The 24,598-nt window shown below is 53.1% G+C and overlaps 6 protein-coding genes across 6 annotated transcripts; 2 read left to right on the forward strand and 4 right to left on the reverse strand.

Moving 5' to 3' along the window:
- Positions 1 to 766: 766 nt before the first annotated feature.
- Positions 767 to 1,975, reverse strand: J4E87_006527 (uncharacterized protein; the record flags this gene model as incomplete). The annotated part of the gene is made up of 1 exon (XM_049378132.1): positions 767 to 1,975. One exon carries the CDS (start codon positions 1,973 to 1,975, stop codon positions 767 to 769), a length of 1,209 nt encoding a protein of 402 aa, XP_049231936.1.
- A 767-nt stretch (positions 1,976 to 2,742) lies between these two features.
- On the forward strand, positions 2,743 to 3,173 carry J4E87_006528 (uncharacterized protein; the record flags this gene model as incomplete). The annotated part of the gene is made up of 2 exons (XM_049378133.1): positions 2,743 to 3,083; positions 3,134 to 3,173. The coding sequence occupies 2 exons, from the start codon at positions 2,743 to 2,745 to the stop codon at positions 3,171 to 3,173; spliced, it is 381 nt and encodes a 126-aa protein (XP_049231937.1).
- Positions 3,174 to 3,373: 200 nt separating this feature from the next.
- On the forward strand, positions 3,374 to 4,219 carry J4E87_006529 (uncharacterized protein; the record flags this gene model as incomplete). The annotated part of the gene is made up of 2 exons (XM_049378134.1): positions 3,374 to 3,542; positions 3,573 to 4,219. 2 exons carry the CDS (start codon positions 3,374 to 3,376, stop codon positions 4,217 to 4,219), a joined length of 816 nt encoding a protein of 271 aa, XP_049231938.1.
- A 995-nt stretch (positions 4,220 to 5,214) lies between these two features.
- J4E87_006530 (uncharacterized protein) lies at positions 5,215 to 5,982 on the reverse strand (the record flags this gene model as incomplete). The annotated part of the gene is made up of 1 exon (XM_049378135.1): positions 5,215 to 5,982. The coding sequence occupies one exon, from the start codon at positions 5,980 to 5,982 to the stop codon at positions 5,215 to 5,217; it is 768 nt and encodes a 255-aa protein (XP_049231939.1).
- A 286-nt stretch (positions 5,983 to 6,268) lies between these two features.
- On the reverse strand, positions 6,269 to 8,391 carry J4E87_006531 (uncharacterized protein; the record flags this gene model as incomplete). The annotated part of the gene is made up of 2 exons (XM_049378136.1): positions 6,269 to 8,140; positions 8,311 to 8,391. 2 exons carry the CDS (start codon positions 8,389 to 8,391, stop codon positions 6,269 to 6,271), a joined length of 1,953 nt encoding a protein of 650 aa, XP_049231940.1.
- Positions 8,392 to 12,239: 3,848 nt separating this feature from the next.
- Positions 12,240 to 13,652, reverse strand: J4E87_006532 (uncharacterized protein; the record flags this gene model as incomplete). The annotated part of the gene is made up of 1 exon (XM_049378137.1): positions 12,240 to 13,652. The coding sequence occupies one exon, from the start codon at positions 13,650 to 13,652 to the stop codon at positions 12,240 to 12,242; it is 1,413 nt and encodes a 470-aa protein (XP_049231941.1).
- Between the last annotated feature and the right edge of the window lie 10,946 nt (positions 13,653 to 24,598).

Genomic DNA, 24,598 nt, shown 5'->3' on the forward strand with positions numbered 1-24,598 from the left:
AAAACAAAAAACCCCCCCCCCCCCCCCGTTGCATCTGGTTTGATCCGACAAGTCCAGTTTAAGATGAGGTTGAAATGGCTCGTTGATGTATGTAACGTCGTTCCAAACATTGGCCTTCATAGCAATCACGTGCTCTTCGAAGTACGCGTCGTCATATCCTATCTAGAAGAAAACTGATCAGTCTCTAAGTGGACGTGCTTGAGAGCACAGGTCAGATGCTTGAACTTCCAGGCCTTATCTCTGCTGATGCTAAGTCAAATGCTTTGCGCAATGATCTCCAACCAGTGTGCCATGTTACGAAGACACGAGGTGCACACGTTGACTGGTCGAAGGGAAAGTCAAGTGCGTAATGGGGCGCGATAGCCAGAAACAGACCCCCTTCCCAACTCCCAGGCGCAGATGAAACCTCGGAGCCGTCGTAACGGGTTGTCGTTGTATTGGTGAAGACTACTCGATGTCGCTGTATTCTGTTGCTGCTCGAGTATGTGCATACGGCCCCTAAGAGGTATGCATGGTTTTCAGCGGTGATAGTGATTGCCTATCGTTGGTATTGTATATAGCTGCCCGCTATATGAGAGCATTTTCGAATGCTAGCCAACTTGAAGAAGCAGTCCAGCGCATCCATGGCAAAAGGCGTTCAGCGTGACGTTCGATCCAATCTAACAATCGGACACACCCACGATACTGTATGTTGGTATGTTGTAGTTGATGAGGGCAACACTGCATGGCCCGCTCATGTTCCTCTTTGAAACAAAGATGATAGATGTTATCCTTCGAACTGGGAGGGGCGGGAGGGGAGCTTGTCGACCCATTCCTCCATCGTGGTGCCCCTCATCAGATCCCGGAACTTGTAGAATGTGAACGGTCTACCCCCGAGCATCCTTTTCTGCTTATCAAATTCGATCTTGTCGTGCTCAAACAGCTCAATCCTCGTCTGTTCTAGGAAATCAGGCAAATGATCACCCCAATCACAGCCAGTCTGATTTGGCCCATTGTTTGCTTTGATAACGCGATAGCTGGGAACTTCCCTGATTCCAAAAGCTCGGCTTGCTCTCCTCAGCGCTGAGCATAGTTCCTCGTCATCTAGGTCGTTTCCAGCATCACTCGCCCACTCGCGTATGGCCGCATATGTGGTGTAGGAGCCCTGGGGAATGAATGTCGCCAAGGTCAGTATGAACTTGTCCATTGGCCAAAGCTTGCTTGAGTTTGAGATCCGGGCCCGGACTTTTTGCTTCTCGGTAGACTGTACATCTTTCATTTCGGCTTCGCATTGCTTTTTGTAGGCCTCGATAGCTGAGATAGCATCTTTTCGGAAGCTCTGCAAGCGATCGTGGTTGCTGTCGAGTGGTGGTTCCTCTAGATAAGCCTTTGTGTATGGGTAGGCGTCTATTAGTTGAGGTGTAGTCCTAAGTCGCCCTAACAGGACAAGCTGGTGTGGCAGAGTAGCGAATGCTTTATCGCTAATAAATTCGATCGGCGCGAACGGATCATGAGGCTGTTGGCCGGCTGTCAAACGAGCTCTCTCCTCGTCTTCTTGATGCGAAATCAACTCCACCACCCTGGAAGTTTGCGACCAATCGAATTGGACGTTGGCGACATTGTTCGTGGGTTGATCGATGGCCATTTGGTCTTGATCTCCAAGATTGGGTGGATCGCGGTTTGGGGCATCATCCGAAGTAAGCAGATCATCAAAGCCATGTCCTTGCATCATGGTCCAACAATGCTGTTCTATCTCTAGCAACATTGCATTGCGGACGCGTTTCCTCTCTTCGATAAATCCTTTTTGAATCTTGTGTAGGCGCGTGATCTGATCTCGATGATAGGCAAGCGCCTTATGAACGATGTCGGTCCTCGGGAGCTGGACAAGCCTCTGGACTCGTTTGAGATTGAATTCGATCTTTATCTTGACGCGCTCTTCGCGATCGATCGTGGTCTCTCGCCTAATCTCCTTTCTGATCTTCTTGTTGTTTGGCATGGTCGGATGATGTGTTGATGTTGTCGAACGCGACGGCTGGGAGGTGTCTAGAGCGTCCAAACGCGTGAACGCGTCGACGCGTCAGGGATGATCGACAGGGCTGTTAGCGTCAGCAAGGTATCTGACTCCGCGACCCCGCGTCGTAGCCTCTTCCTTCAACCTTTCCATGTTTGCCGCACGTCTCTTCTTTAGGATGTTTTGGATAAACTTGCAAAGCGCCGAGCGTTTCCCCGGTTGCTGGAAAACCAGAAGTCATTCAACTCCGTCCTAAGCCATGATCCGTCCTAAGCCCTGCGCCGTCACCAACCACCCTCTATCCGATCACGCCTCTTTGCACACCAGTGTTGTGTCGCAAAGAAAGAAAAGAGACTGTTAGCTCTACTGGAACCTACTATCGCGAAAGCAGCTGACAGCGTGGGTGCTTACTGGGCATGGAATCGACTAGTACGACCCCGCTGCCAGCCTCCGTCCAGATTTCCAATTCCCATGAGCTGTGATAGATGAGCAATGGTGAAGTTTGCCGTCCCCTTGAGCCCATGTATGTACCTAAAACATTGTCGAATCTGGAGTCCGTTAATATTTGCCAAGCCGGCTTGATTATAGCCACGTAACCGCTCGGCGCTCGGGTATATAGCAGAGACTTTCATCCCAAGTTTCCTTTAGTAGTCATCCAGTTGATACACTCAATTTTATCCGATCCGGTCTCTCCAGTTCCAACAGATATTCAATACACATCTTCTTCTTCCAGTACCTAGCCATCTCCTACAATGCTGGATCACATCGGCCTCACCGTCCCAGCGTCGCGATTCGAGGAAGTCACGGCCTGGTACCTGGCCGCGCTTGCACCGCTCGGTTACAGCAAACAGATGGATTTTGGTGGACAGGGTGTTGGCCTAGGCCCAGACAGGTTGAACACCGTTTTCTGGATTTTCGGCAAGGGCGATGCTGAAGCAGCTGCGACACACTTCGCATTTCGATGCACTGATCGAGATGCAATTGAGAAGTTCCATCAAGAGGGGGTGAAAGCCGGTGGGAAAGACAATGGGAAGCCGGGCTTGAGACCGTATCATCCAAACTACTACGCTGCCTTTGTAGTGGATCCTGTTGGGTAAGTGTCGTCGCCAGTTGGTGGTAACTGCATTCGGCTGACAGGTCTAGAAACAATGTCGAAGTCGTGAGTCACGATGTGCCGCAATAAGTTCAAGCAACAGGAGCATGTATGCCTCGACAATATCTTTAGACGTCAATGAGATTGAGCATCTGATGGTGATCGATTTGAGGTGTAGCCGTCTCTATACCGCCTGCCCGTTTGACTGCTGCCAAGACCCGCGTTTGTTCACAGCTCCTTCCACCCAAATCACACTCTTGCCTTCTCAACATCATCTTCGACCTCGCGCCATGCCAGTGATGTCCAAAACAGACCGCCTGCAAGGTCTGCTCGACTTTGCTCGCCAGGCCAATGAGGTCGAGCAACATCGCGTCTCGCTCGAGACTTTCCTCGCTGGCATTCAGCAAGAGGATCAAGACCTCGATGAGGCACAGCTGAAGCAGATTCAGGCAAGCCAACGTATGCCAAGCCACCTACCTTTGCTAACAGGTCAGCTCACCATCTACCAAACGCTCCTGGGTCTTTTCAATACCAGTATGTATGACCACGCCATCTACGAGAACCTTCCTAAACGTAAACCAGACGATTCGATCTCAAAGTCCACTCAAACCTCCGCAATGACAGCCTCATGGGCGACGCAGACCGACGCGGCGACAGACTCCCTTTGGGATCTATTGCCTAAAGCTCGCGAAGAAGCCTTCCAGCGCGGCCTCGATGCTGGAAAAGACGACGGACACATCCAAGGAATCAAGGAAGGCCACAGCGCTGGTATGACGGAAGGCCTGGCTATCGGGCTCAAGCAGGGGCAAACGGAGGGCTTGAAGACAGGGTTAGATCAGGGCAAGGAGGTCGACATGCAACGCGGCATCGAGATAGGAAGAAAACTCGGCTATGCTGATGGTCTCGCTGAGCGCCTGAGACAAACAAAGGAGAAGATGAAGAAGCTGGACGAAGAAGACACCAGCAGGCACATACCACAGGTAGAAGCGACTCGCGAGAAGATCATCGTGAAGCTACCTTCAAGGTTACCCGCAATGATCATCAAGGAGGGGAAGGAGGAAGAGGCTAAGCCCATACCGATGATCAATGGTATCGACCCATTTGCGTCACTTTTGGGTCTGGCACGCAGGAAGTAAATGTGCGTTTGGAGGAGATAGGAAGGAATGTATACAAAAGGAAGATACCCAATGGAGCCAGGCGAAGCACAGTCAGTATATCTTTGATTAGGCTTAAGTTAATCTACTGCGGCTTGACATGAAACTTTGCAGACCACAACTACTTAGCAGCCAAGACTATGACCCCACGAATACCTGAGATTCAAAAGCCGATGTTTAAATCGTTAATCCAGCGGCGCATACGCGCACGTAAAGCGCATCGCAGCGGAAACTTCAATACACACGTGTCACATGAAGTGCCAGCAAATTTACGACATTCAGTAGCGATATCAGCCTGTGGCTAGATCTAATAGGTGACAGCAACATATGATATCAGCGCTTCGCTTTCGCGAACTATCAGTCACATGCTCCGGGTAGTCTATAGATCACTTCATTCCACGACTGTTGAGCGTTGTAGTTTCCAGAATGTATAAGAGTTATCTCACACTCGCGCTCCCACATGGCCCACTCACTCATCTATACTAACACAACAAAAGCTCGATCAAACTCTTGCCACAAGATGTCTAACCTCATGTGGCCTGTACACGACCAGGTCCTCGAAGGAAGCTGGGAGATAGCGCGCGAGATATTATCGCGAGTCGACTCCATCCACCAGCGCCTTAATCGAAGCCTCCAGTACAGTAACGATCGCGAAGAACGAGCCAGCATCAGAGCCAAGCGGAAAACACTTCGCACATATGCCGTCCTCTGTGAACGAACATGGGAGCTCTACGAGTGGGCCCGCAATGATGAAGGAAAAGCCGCGCGACCAGAACATCCTTGGGATACTGAACCAGCAGTGCAGTCGAAATATGCGGAGGCTTTGGGATTAACGAAGGATGAACAGCCTATATCCCCGATGAGGGGCGTGATAGAGCTACATCAGAAGTTGCAGGAAGCCTTTGAAACAGGAGCGGAATTGTTCTATTGAAACACGCGCTCGAATGAATTGATATATTGGACAGTAATAAACACCGTCATATCTCCTTAACCCTCTCCATTAAACCCTCAACCATTGCATCCAGCTTCTGAACCACATCCCACGGCGCCTCTCCCTCCCCTGTACTAACACCCATAGCCTCGCCATACACATTCCCCCAAGCAGGATACCTTAGCATCGGACTCCTCGGATGCCAGTCTTTTCTCCATCTTCGCTCTTCGCTCTTCAATGTATTGATCCGCGCTAACAACTGATGTACTTCTACTAATGTAGGAATGTGTGCTGCGCGACCGATGCTGTATTGTTTTGAAGGCGGTGTAACGGCTTCGGCAGCTCGCCATCGGGCTTCGATATCGAGGGCCATTCGGTGTAGGTTCAAGGCGCGGGCTGAAACGGAGTAGAGGAGGTAGTCGTGTTTGGCCCATGCGGCTTCGTCATAGGGGATGTTCGGTGGAGGTGGACTGAGGTAGTGCTTTATGGTGGGACGAGGTGCTGAGGCTGAGGAGCGTGGTGTCTCGGTGAGAGATCTGGGAGGTTGCGAGGAGGAGTGTGATGTATGTGTTGCGGAGTAAGGTGCGCCATCGGATGCGCGTGGCGCACCGGTGGTAGAGTATGGTGCTCTGTCTGAAGAGCGTGGCGTTTGAACGGAGCCCGACGATGGCAGTTCCGAGTAGCGAGAGCCGTGGAACGATGGTTTTCGCGCTGGAGTCGAGAAGTGAGAGGGTTGGTACGAGGACTGCGGACTGTTCTTCGGTGACTCAGCTGAGCGATGAGCGGCGATCTTGGATGAGAACTTGCGCAACATGCTCTTGAGGTTGATGTCAGTGATTGGTTGACGATGGAAGTCCTACCTTGTCGAGGGGATTGTGGATATACTGACAATGATGAGCCTGGCAGGAAGGCGCCATTCACCATATCTGCCATTGACTGTGTAGGCTCATCATGCTATTCCAGGTTTTTGCATACCTGCAGTGAATTAAGTGACTTGAAGACGGGAATGTGAAGCAAAGCCTCAACCTATGCGCGGCCAAGTAAAACAGTACATGTATTCTCACCGCCAAACCTGGCGACATGCCAAAAGCCATTTTACTTCAACTAGGAACACCCTCATACTCCCAACCGTCGACTAATCTTCTCTTTCTTCCTCTCTTATTCTCTCTCCGGTTCGCTGCACACTTGATGAAAAAGGTAAGCACAGCCAGCAGGAAGATAATTACAGCCGCAACTGTCGGCACAACGACAATACGCGTACGGTTGGTGTCAGTAGTAGGAAGATATGGACACGTCGCATTGAGTCCAATGACCCAGCAATCCGGCACACTCAGACTGTTCATGTTGATGTACAGCGCATCTTCACCAGGAGCGGCAGCTTGCCAGGCAGAATAGAGATGTGAGTTCTCCAGCGCGGTGTGAGGTACGCTGAACTGATATGGGTCCCGGCAATAACCCTCAGCGTTCGCGTAGTAGGTTGAGTCGTCCGATACACGCCAATTATAGGGTTGTCGTGGATCGTGGCAGGCCACGCGATGGCGTTGGTTGCAGTCTTCTATGCGCCAGCGCTGTGGATATGGCGACTTCATCATGACGACGCAACGGTTGTCGTTTGTGTCATCGCCTTCTCCAGAGGAATTGAGAGGCTGGCCAGGTGCGAAGGTCCATAGTGTTGAGTGTACGTATGCGGCGTAGGGTAAAGGATTCTTGTCTGCAGTTGTGTTTGCGAGGGTTTGATTGAGGAAGGGTGTGATGCCGCAGGCGGTAAGATTGGTAATGGAAGGTATCGTTGACTGAAAGTCTGGCGTCGCGCTAATATCAAATGATGGTGCATCAGCGAGAGCCCAAGACGAGTTTCTTGTTGAAGTCAAGGTGTTGTCGGAAGACGCAAACAAGCATCCAGAAGTTACACGCCCATCGGAGCCAATTGATACTGACTGCTCGTCGATGATGGTTCCGGGAGGGAAAACGTATTCGAGATCTGGTCCGAAGTTGTACTTGTCCATTTGCGGATCAATCGTGCCGTAACTAACGACAACCCGACGTAGCTGCTTGAACTCCATGAAAGCTTCTGTAGGCCATCCACTTTGTGTGAACAGCTGTCCGTCGGCATTTTTGGAGTCATCGTAGTAACCAATCAATGGGCGGTTAGACCAATCAACGTCATACCACGAACTGTTTAAGTTTGCGCGTTGGTCACCCAAGGCGTTTGGCGTAAGGGTGTTATCGGAAAGATTACCCTGCAACACATCACTAAGGAGTTGCCCGTCTTCAGGAAGCTGGTCTTGGGCAAGGTTCGATGCTGGGGCGTCCGGATCGGTGATGGACGAGGCAGCATGCACGTTGAACGTGAACATGGTTATCTCAGCATCAGTCGTAGTAGCTGTAATCTCGAGAAAGTCCTCTATGATGCCCGTGAGCAAATCCAGCGTCATCAGAGACGTACAATTGTAGCTCCCGATTTGCAGGAGCGGTGGTCCATTGGGGGTGGGAAAGTCGATTATGGTTGGCGTTGCTGCACTCGTCGACGATGTAGAAGACGAAGATGGGGTAGATGATACCGCGTTTGTTGAGCCTGGTGATGACTCTGCAGACGCAGGAGCTGATGTCAACGTCTCCTGGCGTTTTCCAAGCTGTGGAGGAATTTCCACTGTAGATAGAGGAGTATCCGCACTCAATCTGTTAGTTGTAGGCACCACTGTTGGTCCCGTCGCTACTGGTAAAGCACCCTCATCTGAGCTGTCTTCATTCGACTGGGGTAACTCCACTGGACATAGACTCCATACTGAACGTAGCGGATCCCAGTAAGTATCGACCGTGAATTGTCGAAAGCCGACAGCTAACAAGTTTGAGAAGCACTTTTGGAAAGCATTATGTTCGTACTGGTTATTCGTGAAGCAGGCTTGAGCTAACGATACAGCTGGCGTAGTATGGAAGTTGATGGGAAGTTGAAGTCCTACATCTCGTTGTGCCTACCACCAGTCAGCGATTCTGTTCGCTGATACTGCGTACGTCGAGCATGAGCCGACGGGTCTGGAATGGTGCCACGAAGACCGCGCATGGACGTGTGATGGAAAACATCCCCAACACCGTGCGACTACTTCACTGATGACTGCACGGAGTACAGGCAGCTGACACTTACTCTAAATGCCTCAGTCCAGGGCTCTATCCAACGCGTATTCACAGCGCTCTGATCCGGGTTATACAACTTGTTAGCCGACATTCCCGCTGGCGAACCCGGGGACCAGCACCGTAAACACGTGGCTCACACCTCGCGTGCAACGGAAGGGATGAATGATACCCGTAAGCAGGGAACGCGATAAGATATGTTTAGAAACAGGATACAACGTGGAGTGTTCGTATATGCAGATGCAGGTGTTGATGGGTAGGATGTCGTTGGGATCTGCAGGGCTGGATGCGCGACCGCGACGGACCAACGGCATCACGTGGCAGCCCGCTAGTTTTCCCACCAATCCCCTTCCGGCTAAAACTCGGCTGGCCAATGATGACGATTCGCATCGTCAAACTCACCGTTCAAAACACCAAGACTGCAATTTGCCAGCGACGATTCCAGCAAAACGTCCGGTGGCTTGCATCACGATTAAGCACCGGGTCGTCTGCAGAACGAGTGGGGGATATGGGGTATCACTGTTTACCCTTGATATAGTCCAGGTGTTCCGCATATTGTTCCCGAAGATTAGAGAAGGATGAGTACAAGCCTCGCACATACGCTTAATACGGGCGTTATAGCTAGGCTTACACAATACCGAACCCGCGTTACTGGCAACTCGCTACCTACCGCCTGTAAGCGAGAGCTCGTGTCTCACTGCTCTGTACGACCTTGATCGACGTCCGAAAAAATGTTGAAAGAGCTTGCCGGCTGGATGATATGCAGGTCTGCGGCGCGAGGGAAAGCGGACAATGCGTTGGGAGCGCATGGAAGGTTGCGAAAAGCTTGCCCCAGGTCACTGGAAGTAATGCAGGTATGCGGCGCACGCTGACGCTTACAGCACGGATTGCCACGAGTACATTAAACGGGAAAAAAAGGGCCGCTGCAGGAGATGATGAGGTACTGCTATTACGACCCAGTTTTACACGGGATGTCTCCTGGCTGCGGATGCAACGTTGCTGTTGTGGTAAAAGGTCCGCTAGCTGTAGGCGATCGAAGCAGCGTTGCCCACGGTAAAGCCGAGAGAGTCGGAGCGGTGACTCCGGAAAATTTCTGCACGTTTGCAAATGAGGTGAACGAATAAACGAATAGAAGGCTCCAGGCATGGGGGTCTTGGAAGGATGCAATGCAAGCCGCTGATGCGGCAGGTGCACTTCTGCCTCCTGACAGGATGGAGAAGCAAGTTGCAAGCAAGTCTGACATAGCGACATCTGCGAACTCTGTGTTTGGCATAGCAAGATGGTATCGTTGCATCGAGAGGTCTCCATTTGGAAAGTGCGTACACTGCCACAGGAGGCGGCGATCATTCCGCAGTGTCAACACATTCGTTCGCAGTCGCCGAAGCCGAAACCGACGCGAGCCCCAGTATCGGCAAAAGCAGAAACCACGGCTCCAGCTGTTGCAACAGTTCCGCACGTCCGCGGGGATATCCACAGTTGTTTGACGTCTAACGTCTTCACTGCGTATGCACACAAACAAACGAGGTTTCGCCTGGACCCAGTGACTCCACAAGACTGTTGACGCAACCGCTTCCCGTGCGCGTTTCACCGAGGCCATCAGAAGGTATCCGAGCGTGCCGAGCAGCTCAAAGTCTGGTTACGAGGGTCTTGGTCTGACACCCGTCTGATTGACTCTGACAGTCCTGCATACCCCTACATATGTAGCGCAGTTGTGAAAGCGACGCGTTTCGTGCATAACTACTACCTCAAAGCTAGACATGCGATCCTGGACATAGGAAAAAGGTTTCACCATCTGAGCTGCATGCACATGTCATAAGTTCGACCGGTTGGTAGCCCCGCCACGAGCCACAGACTTGAGGCGGAGGAGGTCCGGCACGATCTACGCTAGAGGACGACGTTGTGATGCTTGTGCAGATCGAAGGGATCACGACATTCACACGCAGGAACCCACCGTCAGAAGGGCCTCATCGAGTCCCCTGATGATGTTGTTCGTAAAAAGAAACATGCTCAAGACCGAGTTACGCCGGACTATCGTAACCGTACCGTTCAACGTTCAACGGTAAATGGGGATGTGCATGCGTCTACTCGCCCCCGAACAGAAGCGAATCCGATGTCCCACAATACCGCCGTCCCTGGTACCGATGAAGTCGCATTGTGACATGTATGGGCCTGAACCAAAGCCGATGGATCGCGGACCCGAGGGACTGGAAACTGAAATACTCCCTCTCGAGGACGGCGACCTTCCACCAACGGCTCAGCGACGGCGTTGTCCTTAGCATCACAGGGAAGGGCGGTAGACTATGGGATTGAACGGCGACATCCTCTCGACGGCGCCCACCCGGTACCAGAGTTCGAAAGACGCTATCGATTAGACCTTCTGTGTCCGCATTAGGGTACCAGAGTTTGAGCTATGCCATATGCACAAAATGCCCGTGGCTTTCCAACGCTCCTTGCACCATTGCGGACATGAAGATATGCGCTAGTCGCGAATCTCGCGAGCCGTCGCGCACTAGAGCGTAGATCAAAGTCTAATAGCCGTAAGCGGTAAGGCAACCAGTAGCCGCATGATCGAAGTCCCAGTGTCTTGTTTTCAGTGTTTTTCTAGTCGCCGACCCTGGGTGTAGTGCGTTGGCCGATTGGAACGTTGACATGGACGGCTCAACGATCATACCGAGGACGTTGAATCGTCAAATGCAAAAGATGCGATTCGCTCGGATGTGCGGTGGTAGAGGGCCAGAGCGACCGTACCGCACCGGGCGGGATTGAGTGTATGATTCGTGAACACAGCTAGAGCAAGGAGATCACGGTGGGCGTATCTGTGCGTACAAACTGGAGGTGCGTGGACAGTTCGTAATTTCCACAGCTGCAAAGTAAGTGTGGCATGGGGAAGTCTTCCGAAACTATTGCCTCCGTCACGGATGGCTATCGTGGTATACGTCCATCCCAGGGAATCCCTGGGGACATGTTTCCAGAAGTGCCGAAGCACATCTTCATGTTGCAGGTATCACGGGTGACAGATTCTTGCTCAGCGGTCCAGAGCCCCACCTCGGCCACTATTGGTGGCAGTGTTAGGAAAAGGAGCGACCAATCAGTCATTTTAGAAGAAGTTATTGTTCGTCAGCTGTGTGGGTCCAGTCCAATAAGGAGACGGTGTAGGCGACACTGCAGAAGCTGCGACGGGTACGACTGCGTGGACTGATCGGGATCGCGGCGAGATCGCTCCATGCGTACGTTGAGGTGTGGAGAGGGGTTTTCAGCGTGGTGGCTATCGCGGACGATTGTGAGTATCTGTCACGAGTGGGTACCACAAGCAGTCGAGATGTCATTGGAGCGGTGAGCTCTCGCCTTGAAGCGTTTAGAAACCTGGAACTTAGTGTTCGGCGATCGTTGTTCAGTGTGGGAACTCCTTGTTGTACCCCGTCAGGCGTTCAAGTGAGGGAACTTGGTACTGGGAGTCACTAAGGGATCGTGTGATGATTGAAGTTTGTTCACAAGGTCATAATTTGTTATAGTGTATTGTTTTTGATTGGCATCGGTGTAGACGCTTGCGAGTGCTGTCGCACCGCTGGGTATTATTACTGGCGACTAATTGTCGCAGTGTACAGTGAGACCTCCCTGGGTCCAAATGGAGAAACGCCGTAGTGTGTCGGACTTCGACATAGGCGATGCTACTTGGCTCCGACAAGCCAGAATAGAAACAGAAATGATGTGCCTCCCAACCGTGACACATGAACAGAGATGCTACATGGGGTATCCTGAGAGTCGTGTACAATGTTTCCCTTTTTAGGTGCATGCAAAACAAGAGTAGACAAGGTTGAAAAGCTTTGTAACAAGCAAAGTGTCGATCATTGAACATCGGCCATTAATAGAAGTAGGTTGTTTGAAACATGCGACGTATAGACAAGAAGGGGTATGGTGAACAACGTGAAACATGATAGACAGCTACATGATGTTTCGCAGCGACATCCTGTCCTTTGGTGAGACTGGCGCACTTCTGACTTCCGCTGGAACAGAGGGCAGCACGTAGGGTGACGGTAGTTGTCGCGCAGCTGGACTGGTGCTTGCGCTCGAGGACTGAGGGACCGAAAGTGTCGGCTCTGCGAGCGAATGGAAAGGAGGCAACGCTCGTTGGGGCACACTAGTCGGTGCAGACTGAGGCATAGAGTGGTGGTGTGTGAGCTGAGGGGTAGGCTGGGTGAGCAGTCGCGGTGGTTGTGGTCTCTCGTAGTTGGGCTCCCGGAAGGCAGGCGCAGGCTTGGGTACAGAGGCTTCACTGCGGTGGAGTGGCGGGAGTTGTAGTGAGCCGCGTCGCCTGTGCAGGTCGTATGAGGAGTCGTCTTCGGGCGCAAAGCCAGTAGTAGGCAAGTAGCGAGTGGAAGAGCTCTTGCGCTCTTCCCTGCTGCCGACTAATGGAGCAAGTGTGATGTCGAGAGGGGAAGCTGCGCCACGAGGCGAGCGCGACTCTGAGCCAGTGTCGGTGATGAGGGAAGGAGCGCCATCAGCGGATACGATGGAGTAGCCAGAAGGCGAGGGCATGGGTGTCTCGAATCCTCGTGCTCGTACTGTGGCGGATGCTCCATAGGCTGAGATGTCAAGTGGCTGCGGGCGCGATCCGGGGTATGGCTCGAAACGCTGGGGCTGGGGCAGCTTGAGTGCATGTGGAGAGTTGGTTGGGATGTTGAGAGAGGACCTGTGTGAGTCGTGGTATGAAGACATCCGGTGCTCCTCGTGATGAGCCTGGCTGTGGGGTGCTGGATAGTGGTAGCCAGTCTGGTTGTGGTGCATGTGCTCTCGGGATCTTTGTTCAGGACGCTCAGGGTTGCGCTTGCGGCGGTTCTGGCCACCATTCCACCAGTTCTTGACTGCATTGTCGCTGCGTCCCTTTAACCGTCTTGCAATCTCTGCCCATCTCTTGCCCATCTCAGCGACCATCTTCTCAATCAGCTCCCCCTCTTCTCCGGTGATGGGATCATGGTTCAGTGTTGGCTTCAGGTTCTGGTGGTAGCGCTCTCTGCATTGCTTTGGTGACCGGGAGCCAATCTCCTGTGAGATGCGTACCCAGTTGTGAGGTCCATTACGGGCGACGAGGTTAACGAGCCACTGATCCTCGTGCTGCGACCAAGGGCCGCGTCTGTGGGCAACCATGTCGAACTCTTCTGAGAGGGAAAGAGCGACACAGGGTTGAAGTGGGGTATTGGATCCGCGCTGGTATGAATGCGGCGGACGTTGAGCACGTTCAAGGTCAGACTCCTCGATTATGACTAGATGATCAGGGAGATCAAGCTGTTGGTTGGACTTGGTCTGTTGTAAAGTGTGGGAATGTGCTGCATCGTGGGTTAGTTTTGCGTACATCATCGGATTAGGGCAGGCGAGGAAGCAACCAACACTATCTCAAAACATTTGGTGATCAAATGCAATGAATGACAGTAGGTGTAGTTGGGATGCAGCGCAGGCTGAATTGTAGTAGTGCTGAGAGCACGGTACAACAAATGCAGCCGACGACAGGGAGAGGTGATGAGTGAGAGTGGGACGTACCTGATTGTGCGGGTGAGAAGCACAGAGCAAAGTGTCAGTGTCGATTGTTGTATGGTAGAGGGCAAGTTGAATGATGGTCGACGTTGTTAGACGAGCCAACGGTAACGTGGTAGAGGCGGGCACTGGTATATATCACGACGGGCGCGGGGAGGAGTAGTCAGGACACTTGGACGCCAAGGCGGTCGAGGAGCTATTGACTTGTTCGGGACGGGCAGATGTGAGCGAGGATTCTGCTTTTCAGACGATGCGGCTAAGGCACTGGTGAGATGGTGGACGGAGAGCGCTGGGGCGTCATGCGGCGCTCTGAGCGACTAGCTGGGCCCTGAGCAGCAGAGGGCTAATGTAATCGTTGTCGACGACGCACACAAGCAGCGATGGACCTGGTTAGGTGCCAGATCGTCGGATTCGACAAGTACCCTGTATCACATCGTGGCATGGCGTATGGCGCTCGCCCGGCGCCGACTTGGGACGGCAGAAAAAGCAAGCGTTGCGCCCAGCTCGCATTACCACCCTGGAAACAAGCGTAGTGAAGTGCTCCCCCCTGCGACGCTCCCTGGCCGCCGACAGCGCGCTCGTCCCCGCCGGCGGCCCACCGCTCGCGCGAAATGGTCGCATTCGCTGGGGCCCCTGGCCGTTTCGTTGTCGATTCATGATGGTGCACGCTAGCAGCAAGGCCGGTGGGATTCAGAAGACACCATGGAGACAGTCAAAGATACCCCCACTCGGCGCGATACTTGGACAGCCCCTGCCCACAGTAAAACCAAACATATCGACCGCCGTAGGGTTGAGCAGCAGCCTCAGCCAGCCAGCCTCAGCGGCATCCAGGATGCTCCAGTGGGCTCGACGTGGTCCCCATCATGACAAGCTCTGTGTACCGTCACCCTGGTTCAGGAAGGCCGGACATGCGCCTTGGGCCCTCTGGCGCGCTTGTCGCCCTTGCCTGACAGCCATGATGGACATGTTGGGTTTGCAGTGTCGAGCAACGTGGTCTACATGTCTCCGTGATGCCGTTTCCCCATGGCAAACTGCGCTGAACTGGTGTCTCGAGCAGGCCGGCCGTCGACACGAGGCAGGCCTCTCCAGCGCCGCACGATGCACGTTGCAGTCAGCACTTGGGCGTCGATCAAACGGGTGCTGGTGCTGGGTGCGGACCGGGCGCGAGTAGTGTGATCGTCACCGGCCCTCACATTGGAGGACACGAGGTCGGCGAGGTGCGCTTGGCATCACGACGTCTCCTTTTCGGGCCTGTCGTTCTCCCGAGGCTAGCGCGGTGCACTCACATCGAACTGGGCGTGTTTCTGGTGTTCTATTTTCTGGCGAGTGCGACACACAACCTGTTTCCTGAGGCGTGTGTCTCTGGCCGCGCTGGGGTGGAGGTGAGGGTGAGGGTGTCTGCTGGCGGCCGTTGGTGGGCTGTAGTGATCTGCCGGCGGGACAGTAGCGAAAAGTAGCGAGCCCGCTCAACTGGACCGCCTGCACCAGTGAGCGCCTGCCGTGGCATTTGGAATATTGCCAGCTAGCACAGTAGCCCTCGATTTGCGCTCCAGCCCTTTTCGGCAGCCTCGGAGGCCACTCGTGCACGCTTTGGGATGGGCAAAACCGTTGCTGGCCAAAACACATCGTCACTCTCGCTCCCATTCTATCGTCGCCGAAGTCACCCACTAGGGCGATCGCAACCTGCTGCGGGTATCTTAGTTATACCGTGACGCTATTATCTCGATCGTCCTGCACGCTGCAACGAGACCCTCGAGGGCATCGAGTGAGGCTGTCCGTCGCCCAACTTTCTCCATTTATCCCCAGCCCGACGTCGACCTATTACGCCATCGGTGGGGACACTGTACATGTACTCAATCTGATACCGCTGCTGAAGGCTATATCGCGAGTCACCCATGCTGGCGCCGCGCACAATAGAGACAGCCTCGTCCAGACTGCTGCACACCCCACGCGACATGGTTCCAACTCTGTTCCCTCACCCAGCACCAGGGCTTGGTTGCGTTCGGATAGACCGAGGTCTCGCCATTCCTTGTCCGTCGCATGCGGCGCAGGCGTGGCTGATGCATCAGATCCGGGGGTTTCATCGCCCTTACCGTTAGCGGCCTAGCGCGTCCCGAGTGCAGGGCCTAGCGTTCACGGGACGCACAGCATCCGGCCGAGTGGGTGCTTTGTTTCGCTGAGCCTCAGCCGCTTTCTGCTGCACATGCGCTCCAATGCAGCAACCTCGCCGTTCACCCGACGACTTTATTTGTCCAATCTGCCCTTGCCATCCATACGTTCGCTTCAAATCGCCTGCAGGACTCAACGGTCGCCGTCGCCGATCGCTTCCGAGCCCGCAATCTCGACGAACGAATGACAATTCCATGCGTTGCATTTGCAATTCTGCTACATGCACGCAGACGTGTGGCCCGCCGCTGATTCAGCACCCCCGTCTTGACCAGGGTCGTGAGCGATCGTAGGAACAAACTCTCGCCAAACACGCAGGCCTGTCTTTCGCGTTCGGATTCGCGCAACGGCTGTTTGTCTTGAGAGCGCCCTGCCTGAGTCGCCTAATCGCCAAACCATGTACCACCGAATGTCATCCATGACCCTCGACCCCTTCTGTTCCTCGGAGCACCGCGCGGGGTCTTCCGCTTGGTCGATGAAATCTGAAATCCTAGCTCGCTGCCCGTCGTGGTTGGCTGCTTCGTACGTCTGCCGCAGCTACACGTCTGCCCATCCTCAACCATGCCGCGCAGCATCCCGTCCTGTGGGACGAACGGTGGTTCCAACAATGAGGTGTGGCTCCTGCCGTGTTCGCTGCAATGTCTGAGCAGGACAATTTGCAGACACAGCATTTTGCCATGGCTAGCACGCTTTCGTGTCACGTCTTCCATATGACCTCGACCGAAGATGCTCGGCCCTTGGTCTATATCCATGTTGACGCTGCAACTGCTCCCGATGCCAGAGTGCATCCTGTGCAAGAGCGGCATCTTTCCGCGCTACCTTCCGCGCGCCTCGTAACCCTCTTGCGAGTCGCGGAATATTGGATGTCGTCGGCGAAAGTCCCCTAGCCAGGATTGCCCTCTCTCTTGGCCGGCACAAAGAGAGGATGTGCGCGGGTGGAAGGGGATGAAAGACCCACGGATTGGCAAAACCTTCGCAACGTGTTCCCTGCAAGTGACTCTACGCTTCCATCACCAAGCGTCTCGCAACACACGCCGCATAGTGCACCCGATGTGCACCTTACAGCAACGGCGACCGATGTCGACCAAGTTACCATCTTGACATCCTGCGCTGTGCAACTATGTGATCGCCGAGGACGGTTCTAGAGTCAACAGTAGTACGCTCACACCTTGCTTGTCTGACTGCCCCGCCCCCAATATCGTATTGGTAGTGATAAATCGTCATGGACGGCACAATCCGACCAGGGTTTGCGGAAGCACGCACTGCCGTAAACAATTCTCCAGCAAAGGAAGGGGTGCGAGACCCGTGTGGATTTGCATTTCCTCGAATAACTCTCCATAGGATCAGACAGGGATACCCAGCCACGATCTCATAGATCAGATTAACGAATGATCTGCGCTCAGCCAATAGCAAAGCCAACTCGCTGCGTCAATCTTCTGAAACTCATTACCCACCTTCGACTGTCGTTTGTTCTTCCGTCGTGGCTTGTTCATATCGACCGGGACTCCCATTGGTGGTTGCGCGTACCGCTGTTCCCAAAACAGACTGCGGTTGACGAAACGTCTTCAAATTGAGGTTCGCAGCTCACGGTTATTTGACAGCGGCAGACCAGCGGCCAAACTGATCGACTTGTCCGCGCAGTGGCCCGCTCCAGCCTCACTATACAAGGTACCCACGCATGGATGGCAGCACAGCTCAGCACCTGGCCTACATGCGACTTTTGATTTTACACTCTACGCTGCACTCATGCTTCAGAAGTCTCTGGGGTGGTGGCACTACACCACCGTGCAGTCTTCACGCAGGAGCTCATGCAGCAGATTGTCGTCTCTGACTCGTCATCGACTCCATCTGCACACGTTAGCGCGCTGCTGCGGCGCATCCTCTCGACTGGTCCAAAGCAAGATGCGGCGCCAGCGAGGGAAGGCCGTTTAGCTTAGATCTGAGCGGCCGCCGAATCGGATCGGCATGCCCCACCAAAACCCCTTTCTCCTCGCTCAAAGGGCTGCAAAAGTAAGTAAAACCATATTCTGGTCAGCAATTGCTATCCGAAATCAGCAGCCAAGGTTGTTGGCATCCTGTACGACTCGTCGCTCGGCCCATGCCGACACACACCTTGTTGTTGCCTCTCAACATCTCCATGATTCGCCGGGAATGTGCGTGACTTGCATCTCCCGCCCACACGGAAAATAGCACTGGACGGCTGATCATCTGTTTCGGAATTTCACCGTCTGGCGAGACGTTAATGGCGTTGATCACGATGACACCTTACCAAGCCCTTTGGGGATCGTCAATAGACATGATGCGGATGACCTCGCCGAGATACTAGCACTTGGTGATGAATGCGTGTGCACGCAAAATCTTGTACTAGGACCGGCCTGTCGGTCCAGGCACTTGGTTCCGTACCTATTGAATGAACCTATGTCACCGATCCCGCGTTCGGCCGTGGCCATGCAATGCCCGCAGCCGCACCACTACCCGCACAACATGGAGCGGCGCCGAACCCTCGTTGTCAACGCTTGAGAAAGCTTTCTCTTTACTGTACTCCCAAGGCCGGCCATGGTGTCATACTCCTTCCTTTGCTTAAGGTCCATGTGTGCGTGCTATGATCTGCAACACTGATGATCGACCGGATGACCACATCCGGAAGGAGATCCACGACTCGTGAGCCTGCTTGCGTGCTCATGGCGATCAGGGTATAATCTTTGCTTTTTCGTTTTCTGTAGGGCTCGCAGTCAAGGCATTCACTGCACCGCCTCGCCTCACGTTTTCATCCCCTTTTGTGTACTGCCGAATTTCCGAATCCAATCCTTTGCAATGCAACATTGCCGTATCAGTTGCTGCCCTATGCTTCAACAAGGCATCCATCAAACACAGGGCACCACTCACGACGTTCAGGAACGTCAACGGTCGGTCCCGTTCACGTCAGAGGCATGATCTAGCATCAAATGGGATCCTCGTACAGGGATAATCGCTTCACTTTGTTGGCAAGAGCTGGATGAGCGTTCACCGTTTCTTGACAGAGACAGCGCTGCACGTCCCTATGTCGTTGAGAATGACAGCGCATCGTGCGAGTAGGATGTACCCACACTATGCAGAGTTGTCAAGCCGTGTAGAGCCACTCACGGTTTATTGTTGACCGGCATTCGCTCGGTTTCGCATCCTTTCACACGATAGCCATAATCCTGGCTGGACAGTACCTGAGGGATTCTCCGGAAGGCAGCGCCGATCTGCATGCAGCACAATGTTGCCTGTTAGCTTATGGTTACCGCTTTCGGATTATCAGCTTATCGTTTTGTTCTCTTAATACGCCGAGCACCAATCATGGAGACGAGTCGAGCAACTTCGAGGCACTGCAGAATCCTGTTTTGCGGACTCGCTATTCTTTTCGACCATCACTGACTCGTCACGACATCGAACGATAATGAGCAGTGTAGCTTTGGGCTCCAAACCTTCACCGTTGGATACGCGCGCTTGTAGGCATGAGAAATTCCGGTGGTTAAGCTGGATATCAGGTTAACCTGAAATCAGTCATGGGAGCGAATGATGATCGCCTCTGCACAGTGCACAAGAGTTTATCCCTCTGTTTTGCTATTCGCTTGATTCAGCGTTGTATATCGTTTTGATGCCATTCCTCAAGCTGTTCTCCTGGCTGAGGACGGCTGTGTTGCCCTACGTGAAAACGGGGGTACGTCTGACTCTGCTATGCCAGACAATCGATCTATGCACCTTTCCCCAGCGAAGTCTCGCAGCAATTCTACTTTGCTTTCCCTTTTTGGCTTGTTCCTCAGTCTTCCATCAGCCCAAGCTACGGTCTGCGTCTGCTATCACCTGTTCGGTTATCAAGTGCAGCTGCTGTCTGGTTGTATGACAGCTCTCAGGAATCTGTCGCAACATTCACCATTTCTTTTGTATACATCATTTCTTCTACTGTGACGCTGACAATTTCATTAGAATTCCAACCCTACAACTGGAGTACCCCCTACACAACGCATACTATTCCGGACGTGAACCCAGGCATTCATTAGTGCTCAGAATAGCCACAGGCTCAGCTTGTCAAGCTCGTCACACCGGTCGATAAGAAGCACCACCTCGCTTCCATTCTCAACGATGCTGTGGAAACTGCTATCTCACGCATCGCACTTGTTGCATAAGTACCACCTTACGTTGTACCTTCCACGACACGCGATGTCCGTTCCGAAATCCCGTTAAGGTACCTTGACAGCGCCGAACACCAAGACCCAGGGCCACGGTAAAAGTACGAAGCTTGTCTACAAACGGTCATACAATTAACCCTTGCGGTCATGAGTGGCGGAAGAATTGAGACGGATATAGTGAGTTGATGATACACGGCAGTTTAGGGTTGGACGTGGGGTAACGCAATGACGAGGTGCAACTTGCTGATTAAATTGCGCAGTTAAGCGGTGCATGGGCTGCACCTATTCCATCACTGCAATCAGGTCGACGGATGCGAACACGCGACTAGGCATCATGGAACAGCTCAGCGAAATGAACACCACACACACACAAACAGGGTTGGGGCAAAATACCCCACCGAAAGATGGACAACGTTCCTCTATACGCAGCCACGCAGGTTCACTCGCTAAACGTTCAGCTACCCTGCCCTCAGCATCCACGAGCTGCATCTGCACACTTCAGCAGCCATCTTACATGAGCAGCACGGCAATCCCGGTTGGCGAGGGCTATAGCTCAGCCAGCGAGCACATACCCCTCGTGCTCTCTGGTGCCACCCTTCGGAAGCCCGTCAGAAGCTGAACACGAACCCGGGGCCTCGCACCTGGGTCCAACGCCCGGAAGCGCCGCCTACTGTAGCATGCTTCTAGGGAGTTTCTAAAGGGTCGCACGGCGCGCACGCGAACGTCTGACTGCGTTATCGGCTGGCCGCTGCGCAGGTCTCGTCACCTCCTTCAGGCGATTCAAGGACCCTCAAGCACGCGAAACCCCTCCTAGCACTGGTTCTCACAACCCCATTGTTTCTCTGTCTCTCTTCCCACCAGGGTGTCATACTCCTACAGATGAATGAATCTGTACCTCCCGGTCGCATTTCGCACCATACTCCCCAATCTGTCAGTCGCGCGGGCCGCAGCCGTCCGGAACCAATCTCCAGCGTCATCCACCCGTGGCTTGCAGCTTGTCTTGTCTGACACAAGGACAAGGGCCCTGGCCTCCCCCATGCACCCAACCAAACAACGGCGGGGTTCGGACGCAAGCAGGGCACTCAAACCTCACGCATCTAGGCATGCAAGCGAGCAGAGGCCAAAATTGCCCGCCTTAAGCCACGAGGCAGCAAAAGCCGTTGTGCCACGCTAAACTTGATTTATTTATAGCGTTGCGCTGGGCTAACGTGCATTCCTTCCATCCAGGTATCCTATCTCACGCCTCGGGAGTCGGAGACGGCAGGTAGATGTGCGTGTATATCCGCCGGCAATCTTGACGCAGAAGCGCGATGCGACATCACATTGCGGCGCGGTTTCCCTTGGGTTTGTACAGCTGCCTGCGGGTGTCGCGGTGTTCGCGATAGTGGATAGTGGAGCCCTGTATTAGGCCCGATGCCACCCGTCATCTACGACTCTGTTGTGCATCGCCCGTTTGCAGTAGAAGGCGCGAAATTCTTTGCGTCGCAGATGTGGAGACAATTCCGGCTGATGAAGTAATGTACACGGTATGTCACTCTGAACATGGCCCTTTGTGTAAGTGCTTGCCGGGGCCTTGTACAGTACTGATAGTTCTGTACCGTGTGGCTTCGTACGAGGGGAAACTGTCCGACGTTCTTTCCGGCTTGTCGAACAGTCCGAAAGCAGTATCTCATTCATTGCACCGAGCTTGTGTTGCTCATACGATACTAATCACTAATATGACAGGGCCTTCCGCTGGTCAAGTCAATAGGTAAACTCACCGCAACCCACCCCACATCGTCATCGTTGAGTAGGCTACGACCAGCCCGTGCACATGGCTACCCACATCACGATTCTGCAGCTGCATCTCATGTCCTGCAGCCGGTAAGCATCCACGGACCTCCTCCTAGGTGTACAATCAATTCCATGACAACCCGACACTTGTTTCTCTTAGTCAACGTATCGGCCGAAGGCCGTGTTTACGCACGAAATCAGAACGAGGACCCTGCGTCCCATCCCCCTGCTAATATCGCATCGGTCAGATCCCTCGATATGATAGCTGTAGATGTCTGGGGTAAGTTTGAGGGTGAGTGAGGCGAATGAACAGAGCAAGGGCAAGTCAGCAAGGGGGTGGGCAAAGTGTAAGACCGAGGTACGATATCATTGGGAGAGTAGACGAGAATCATGCCATTGGGTATCATGGTCATCTCAGCGGGTGGTCCCAACAACTTGGTAAGCTAGTTCAACGGGCGCGTAACTGTGACTGGTAGGTTGGTTCGGACAGTTTGCCCTTGCCTTTACATGCAGATTAGGTGCTTTGGGCTGTTGCGTTGCTGCCGTATTTTGATGCGTTTTTTCTTTCTCCCTCTCGATGATGCAGGACCCTAAACCTTTTCGTGTGTCGTGCGTCTGCTTCTAGAACAACCGTCTTAAGCGAAAATGGCCTGTTTTCCAGCCTTAGCCTCGTGCTTTGGGCCTCTACGTCGTCATATTGAGACAAGGCAAAGTTAACAATGGGCGCCTGCAAGCGACAGCGCGTCACAATCCACATTTTCCACGCCCCCAATTCTTGTCGCGAAGCAGAAAATCCTTCAGCCTCCTGCTGCATGTCCGCTTCTTCCGAGTCAGTTGGGCAAGAAGACATGGTCGGTTTGCATCCGCCCGTCCAGCGAACCAAGTCGCGTCCCAACTACCTCATGATCTCCCGCGCCCTGCGCCACACGAATCCTTCCAACAGGGCCAAAACGGTAAAACTAAACATTTTTATCCTGTTTTGTATCCGGATCGTCTTACTTCCGGAATCCTTTAACGAATCCATTGCATCCTCGATTGCTGCTTTGGGTAAGGGCGCCTCGCCAATTTGGTGTTGCACGCAGCGAACGGTTGGTAATGGTGTTTTGTGGAGAGCTGGCATGCTGCTTGTCGGCGGCACCGCACGTATGAGACGTTTGAACTGTTGACGAGAAGCGTAGGAGGTGCTGCAACTGGATTGTTTGGGGTGCAGACTGCGACATTATGGTTGGTGGTAATGAAATGCCGAGCTGGGTTTTTCAGCTCGAACGGTCCACACCTTTTCTCTCTACCTCACGACTCAGCACTACAACCACTCGTCCGGTACTTGCAGGCGACAAACCGCTTAGATGACATGCACTACCTAAACTACTCTTGGCAATACCGCGCTTCCGTGCAACGATGTCCTGAACGGTACCGCGCGGACTGGGCCGCTCCTTCGTGGCAACTTGCTAGGTTGATCACCTTATCCGTCTGGAGATAACCGGGAAATTTCACTTCGGCACCCAAGCGGGCTGACGGCCATAGTAATCACTCGATTCGAGTATCGCCATGCCGAGCCAGACACTTCGCCGAGGTGGTTTCGCTTCGGGTGGTGATTGAGGCTGCGCTATGATGGGTGTGGACATGCATAAGCGATGACGATCTCCTGCTTTGAGCGTGTCGCAGTGTTGACGGCGAAAGGAATAGAGCAGTATACAGCGAGGCTGAGGCTGGTTGCTGAGCTGACGTGCTTCGAGGATTGCGAATAATCAACACAGATCAAGTATGTGTCACTATCATTCGTGTGTTCAGGCTACAATCTGGGGACCGTTGTTCATGCAGACGCGGCAGTGATGTTATCGCTATCTACTTCTATTCCAAAGTGATCTCGGATTTCATATTGAGGATAGCTATCCCTTCTCGTCAACTTAGAAGTGTCTATTTTCTCACTAAGTAGTGACTCCTGGTGGATGGATAGAGTCGATGCCTAAGCAGATCCCACGACGCTGTAGTAGCCATATGATAGATACATTGTAAAGAGGCTAAGCCTCATCTCTCCCACCTAATCCAATTAGCAGTAGATTACACAAGACTGCTCGCAGATCTTGATCGGACAACTTGTTGATGCACTGGTCACCAGGTAGTAATATCTCGAGTATGATCGTCAAAAAAGGCAGCAAGAGGGTCGTGACAGTGCTAAAAAGAATTAAAGCACGATACATCTGCATCGATTTACCCTGAACGCCATCTATTACATTATTCTCCTAACTGTGCGTCGATGCATTGATTTTGTCGCATTATTACCGTCTCGCTTTTGACTTTGCTTTATCAATATCATCAGTTTATAATTCTGTTTCCCATACAGCTCGACCGATCTCGAGTGTTACCTTCTTCGTCGTGGTTCGAAACTGCACCCTCCTGCCCGTCACGCAATAGTAGCTGCGCACAGTTTTTACTTCACACATCGTCCTCGCGATCTATCTCAGGATGGCAAAAGGTGCATTCTCGTAGCTGGGAAGATCTTGGTACTGCACAGAAGGCGGTCAAGTTCCTCCTCCAATAGCTTTTGTGACACAGTTAGTTAAAATCCTAGACCCAATAAAACACTCTAGTGTTCTACTTCGAGCATACTGAATACTCTTTATTAGTGACTGCGAAACATGTAGACATCTCTAAGTGGAGTGGCATCTTTAAACATGC

This window comes from Alternaria ethzedia (genome assembly GCF_023757985.1).
Source record: "Alternaria ethzedia strain BMP 0044 chromosome Unknown scaffold_16, whole genome shotgun sequence".
NCBI classification, from domain to species: Eukaryota; Fungi; Ascomycota; class Dothideomycetes; order Pleosporales; family Pleosporaceae; genus Alternaria; species Alternaria ethzedia.